Here is a 6,100-nt window from a genome sequence, read left to right as displayed (position 1 = left end):
GGTAAAACCTTTCTGGTACAGATCCTCCGTTGTGCATGCCCTAACAGCCGAACAGGACAACAACAGAAAAAACACGTTTCATGATCCTCTATGGAACCTTAAAAAACAATACGGTAACTACACGATTCCTCAAGTGGAACTTCAAATGTTATAAGTATTTTTGAAGGAATATTTAGTAATATTTTTTAATGTAGTTATAGAAAATTGAAAAACTACAGCAGCATTTTTAATGATAGTTTTTATTTGGAAACTTGAGATGCCAGAACACAACAGTTTTCAAATATGATGCAGAAGATGTTTTTTTTTCATATTTACATTTTGATTTGTTTTCACTCATCTGTACTCCCATTTCTCAATTACAACTTATTTTTTACATATCTGATAGATTTTCCTTTTTTGTGCTTTTTATCAATACTTTTTTCATTTCATTTTATGTTCATTTTAACATTTGATTTAGAATTGTGTTTCGTGAGACTTAATTTCACCTTCAAAAATACATTAAAAAAAATATACACACTAATTTAAATCTGCAAGTCAAAGGTCCGATTTCTTTTTGTGTGTGTGTAAATACATTTTGCTTTGTTTTTTGCCAAACATGATTTTTTAATTTTTGAGCTCACATAAAAATGATAATATATATATATATATATATTAAAACGGCTGTAAAATTCATTCAATTTGGATCCTTTGGAGTGCTCAGAAAAACAATAAATGCTTGGAAATATGACATAAACATTTTCCAGTGACGGGTGAAGACTGCAAAGCGCACGTTTTTGATTTGAGAACGAGAGAGGAAGGAAGTGAAGAAAAAGTTGAGTGGTTTTGGAATCCGCTCATCTCATCTCACACAGAAGCTCCGAGTGGTACGTTTATCCTGGATTTTTCTTTTTTCTAAAAGCATTTTTCAAATACATTTTGATTTATTTTTTTTTTTTAAGAATTTTCGGATGCACTTCATCAGAATGAAGACCCTCGCGTGGCTTCCACTGGGTGAGTCAGCACGTGAGTATTAAGAAGATGGAATCAAACAAGCGTGATCTTTCTTCCCTCCTCAGTGCTGGTCGCTCTGCAGCTGGCCGGAGCAAAGCTGTTCCACACCATAGCGGGCCAGACTGTCACAATCGAGTGCGGCATCGACGAATTCACCGGCAACTTGCTGTGGCGTCACTGCGACGTCCTGGTTGTCCAGATTGGCGGCACACCTCGCATGCTGCACAAAAGTAGGAACACCCCACCATAAAAAAAAAAAACAAAACTTGATAAACTCAAATCACTCTTTAGCTCTTAACATGTCATTGGTCAGACACCAAAGGTGTTGGGTCCAGGTCAAAGGTGAAGGAGGAGACTAATTTGGAGATCACGCAGGTGAAAGAAGGCGACGCTGGGCAATTCACATGCTTGGTGGGCAAGAAGACGAGCGTGCACACGCTTGTTGTCGTCTCTGGTGAGCACTCAACTGGACAATATTGCACATATTTGTCACGTGACCTGTCAACAACAACAGCACTAACGAGAAGTGCAGACTTTCACCAAAGTTTTAACATTTTTCTTAAAGAACGTTTTTTTTTTTTTTTTTACTCATACAATTTGATGTATGTATCCTTCCCCTTTTTCCTTTGTTTTTTCCCCCAGATTTTCCTAAATTATTGATACAAATGTCAGTCGGCCATCGTTTTCCAATCATCAACCATCAAAATAGATTTCAAAAGGTTTTGAACAAATCTCTCAATGACAGTATTTTTTTTTTAATAATAAAAGAGCTTCAAATGTGCTGTTATGATGGACAATGGAGTTTCAAGATATATAACAAGTTTTAAAGAAATGACAACTGTCATTTATTGAATTTGCAACATTCGGAGGTTGTGTTATTTGTATCAACTTTTGGGGAACACTTTAGAAAAATATAATTTTCATAATTTAAAGAATGCTGTGAACAGTTACAGTATATTTTAACCTTTGGGTTCTTTTGAAATAGGTCAACATTTTCAACGTAAAAAATAAATCTATAAAAGTAAACCTAGATCACAATATTTAATTATATATTTCCAAGAAGTTGGAAATCAACTTTTTTTTCAATGAACACTTTTGTTTTTTAATATCATTGTGTGAATTTTGCCAAATTTCCCCTCCCACCAATTGAATAATTTGCATAAATTAAACATCATCTACTTTCCATTGTTTAATTACAAGTAAAAAATGCATTCTAAAGTAAATCAAATTAAATTAAAAACTCTTAACACTTGTCAACAGTCATTGTGATATAAATTATAATTTTATTTGTTGACTTAGCTTTACATTCAATTAAATTAAAATTTTAATTTGCTATTTAAAATTGTATTCAATAATTACATGTTACATTAAGAAATATATTAGATATTAATAAGGCAATCTCCCATGCCCAAGGACATTTATTTTCATTATTTTAAATATTTTTTTTTATCATTTAATGTTAATAACATAAAATTGATACTGTCCATCAAAAACTGCTGCCACAGGAATCGCACACAAGCAACTACCAGAACAAACAATCATAAAAAAATAAGTTGAGAATTTTTGCACATAACAGTGAATTAAACTCCTTCTCAATGATGTCAGTGTCGGTGGAGCCTGCGGGCGAGCTTCGACAGAACAGTTCGGCAGAGCTGCGGTGTTCCGTGGCCGGGTTGCCCCCGGACGCGGAGGTGCACTGGAGAAGGCCCGGCGGTACTCGTAGAGGGAGCCGGGGCATCGTTCGCCTCCACCCGGTGGAGGCGAACGATGCGGGGAAGTGGCAGTGTGTCTTCTACCACGAGGGGGTGAAGTACATCGAGGAAATAGAGATTAACGTCAAAAGTAAGAATTCAGATGTTCATTTGTACCACATGACCACATTTTAACTGAACTCTTTTTTTTTCTTGCAGAGGTTTCCTTGACAACCAGCTCACCAAGCGCAAAGGACTTGGGTGAATGCAACTTTAATTTTTTTGTGGTCAAGACCAGTAAGGCATTCTTTGCTTACCTCAACACTGATCTAACATTTGCACACTAATCCCTAATATTTGTTCCATGGTAATGTATACATTTATTTCCAAACAGTAAAGTCCCTTCATTTCAGAGCATTTCTCTTGGCTGTGCTGCTTCCAAATAGACATTATTCATTCATGAATTGAGTAAAAAGACTTTTGTGTTTTGTTTTTAACCCTGGTTCCATGTTAAAGGTAATGACTTATATCATGCGTATTCTAGGTTAATACTCTATAAATTAAGTAATCAGAGGATGTGGACAGCTTCAAGTTAAACAGTGGCTTTAAAAAGTTAATCGAAATAGCTGCTGATTCATTTTAAAATTGATTAGCCCTTTTTCCATAATTTCTCATGTATAATACACTCTTCAGTAAAATGCGTAGCCCCAAAATCGCCGCCACCAATCAGGAGAAGCCTTCTATCTATGTATAATACACACCATTGATTTACCGCAATCTCTATCATCCGTGCTCTACGAGGTTTTTCAAAGAAATGTTCTGCTCTGTGTGCGTGTACTGACATTCGTGTCGCTTCCTTACGGTACATTTCCACTCAAGTTCTCATCTTTGCAAAGAACAAAAGACGGCGATCGACTCAAGTCATTGCTCAATTGTACGGTAATTACAGTATAAGACTTGAATAGGAATGTCGCCTCTTCTAGATATCACAGGAGACGTGAGACATTTCATCTGCGTTTATTGTAAAACAACAAAAGAGGTCACGAACAGAACACGACCATTCGGTTCTGGCTCTGTGAGTCGCTTTCCCTCTTCTCATTCCCGCAACTGCCAGTCGAGTGATGCTTTCAAAAACAGAGAGTGACATGCTAGCCACAATCTCCCCCCAACAGTAACATCCAACAAAACATTATACCGTACTTATAATTGTATGTCCAGTCAGGTTTCAGCCTCTATGCGCTGCCGGGTCTATCTTACCTTCGGTCGGCTTTCAGAATCAGCCCGCCGCTGGTGTGATGTTCGTCTTATGAACAAATTCATGCTTCCCTCTCCCCTCAGGTTATTCTTCCGCCCCTTCCACCCAGCCTGGGCTTCTGGAGTTGGGCTGGTGGCTTCTGCTCGCTGGTGGCCTGGTGGTGCTCCTGCTGCTCAGCTTGGTTCTGCTTTTGTCCATCCAAATCAGAAGAAGGAAGGTAAAAACAAGCATGTCTACCCTTGTTAGGATTTTTTTTTTTCTAAATGAATAGTATTGTAGTTCAGTATGAGACCGTATTGGTCGAAATATGTGACTGGAGAGATGAAAAGACAAGTCCTGATTATATTTTTAACCTCGGCCATCTTATGTTCACTGGAGGGTGAATGAGGTTTTTTTTCTTTTTTTTTTTGTTTTAGTCCACCATAGTGGTCGATGAATGGACGATGTCGTTGCTTAGTACAGCAAAACACATTTTAAATGGAGCCCACGTGAAGGGTTTCTTCTCGAATCGGTCACGTGGTCCAGCCCGCCAGCGAGGCTTCAGGCGTCATCATTTTCGGCTCCTCCCGTAAATGAAGTGAGCCTCGCTATGCGCTTTGCACACCCTTCAAAGACTCAGCATGTCTCGTAATACCGCTTGCGTCTGCCGTTGTAAAAAGTTTATTTCACTTTCATTATGATCACGGAAAAATAAATCCTACTTGAAAAAAAAACACACAACACTGGGTAAAAAAAAATCTGAATCTCAAAACGGAATTTTTAGACTTTTTATTTCAATATAAATAATCTTGGATCCACTACTCAGACCAAATTTAAACTTAATCTGTATTTTCCTTCACCCGTGTTTCACTCCTCCACAAATCTCCACAAAATCTACAAAGATTTGGAGTTTCACTGGTAACACACAAAATAGCAATGGACCGGTAACATAGCCCTGGGGTGCACCGGGAGAAGTGAGTTTGTCTATTGGGGAGTAACTTCACGACGCTATTGATTACGAATGGACATTTGACGGAATTCATTGGAAAATCATTAACAATGCACTCACCTTTTGGGTTGTGGGGCTACCCTCACGAGAGGGAGGCATAATATGTAGATATCAATATATTAAATGTACATTTGATGATGAAGCACAGAAGAGTGTTGCAGTTGAGGATTAACAAATATATTCCTGTGAGTATTGCTGTACGTTCTATCTCCATGTGCTGCTACATGTTTGCAAATATACGTTGTTTAAAGTTTCCGAAAAGTGCTCTCTGGATCAGATTTGAAGAAAATTGATTGAGTCACTACAAGACTGACCTTTCATGAGCTTTATTTAAGAGGTCATAAATCACAAGATTAAAAAAAAATGGAGCCTGCAACATAAATGCTCTTTTTTATTGTCCGACTTCAGAAAAGATCCCTGGTGATGAAGAACGTCAGAAAGCCGATGAACGGCCGCCAATACTGCCAGTGTCCCTGGTACGTATTTCATCTCCTCCTTATCCTCGCTGCACTCACTCTGTGCTAATTAGTGCAAAAACCTCCTTTCTTTATCACAGTCCGACAGCTGCTGCGGTGCCACTGCGGCCGGGGAAGAAGAAAAAGCCGCCTGTAGAAGCAAAGCGACTGAAGGAAAATAAAAATTGAGCGAGGGAGACGAAGAAAATTACTGATGATGATGGTGACGATGAAGCCGATTAATTTTTTTTTTTTACAAGTTACGCGACTGTAAATAAGATCAATATGGACCACATCCGATAAATCACGTTAATTGGAGAGACTATTGCCCTTTTGTGAGTGCGACTGTTGGCGCCAGCACTCCCGCGACCCTTGTGAGGATAAGCGGCTTAGAAAATAGATGGATGGACCCTCGGTTATAAGACTCCTGAGCTGAGTTGAGCACAGCATTTCCCATCAAGATCATCTCGGCCACGACTGATTGAACAGACAAAAAAAAAAAATCCCCCCGAATTTTTGTATAGAAGTCTCATTTTTTTTTTCCTTTTTTTTGAACCTTTGTGTTTTTATATCTCAGAGAAGATGCTTGGGAATTTGTTCTTCTGCCTTTGAGAATAAATTCTTTGTGATCACACCATCTCGGACTCCAGCCTGTTTTTCCCGTTGGGATTTCATTTCTTTTCTTTGCCTGTTTTTATGCAGGCGCCATAGTTTGAATCAA

The 6,100-nt window shown here is 38.3% G+C and overlaps 1 protein-coding gene across 2 annotated transcripts; it reads left to right on the top strand.

Annotated features, from left to right (window-relative positions):
- Positions 1–750: 750 nt before the first annotated feature.
- Positions 751–6,016, top strand: cd4-2.2 (CD4-2 molecule, tandem duplicate 2). Of its 2 annotated transcripts, XM_061819825.1 has the most exons (9): positions 751–863; positions 939–990; positions 1,056–1,220; positions 1,304–1,444; positions 2,596–2,832; positions 2,901–2,942; positions 4,020–4,153; positions 5,333–5,400; positions 5,481–6,016. In XM_061819825.1, the coding sequence occupies exons 2-9, from the start codon at positions 948–950 to the stop codon at positions 5,566–5,568; spliced, it is 918 nt and encodes a 305-aa protein (XP_061675809.1). In that variant the 5' UTR covers positions 751–863; positions 939–947; the 3' UTR covers positions 5,569–6,016. The 2 variants fall into 2 exon arrangements, with proteins under 2 accessions (XP_061675809.1, XP_061675808.1); XM_061819824.1 differs by having other exon boundaries at positions 752–990.
- Positions 6,017–6,100: the final 84 nt, after the last annotated feature.

Source organism: Syngnathoides biaculeatus, chromosome 5, assembly GCF_019802595.1.
Source record: "Syngnathoides biaculeatus isolate LvHL_M chromosome 5, ASM1980259v1, whole genome shotgun sequence".
Lineage (NCBI taxonomy): Eukaryota > Metazoa > Chordata > Actinopteri > Syngnathiformes > Syngnathidae > Syngnathoides > Syngnathoides biaculeatus.
The sequence above is the reverse complement of the archived record's forward strand: the minus strand, read 5'-3'. Positions and strand labels throughout refer to the sequence as shown.

Coding starts and splice junctions, on each gene's coding strand:
- cd4-2.2 (XM_061819825.1), top strand. CDS start 948: ATGCACTTCATCAGAATGAAGACCCTCGCGTGGCTTCCACTGG. Junction 1,445..2,595: donor CACGCTTGTTGTCGTCTCTG/GTGAGCACTCAA, acceptor CAATGATGTCAG/TGTCGGTGGAGCCTGCGGGC. Junction 2,943..4,019: donor ACCAAGCGCAAAGGACTTGG/GTGAATGCAACT, acceptor CTCTCCCCTCAG/GTTATTCTTCCGCCCCTTCC.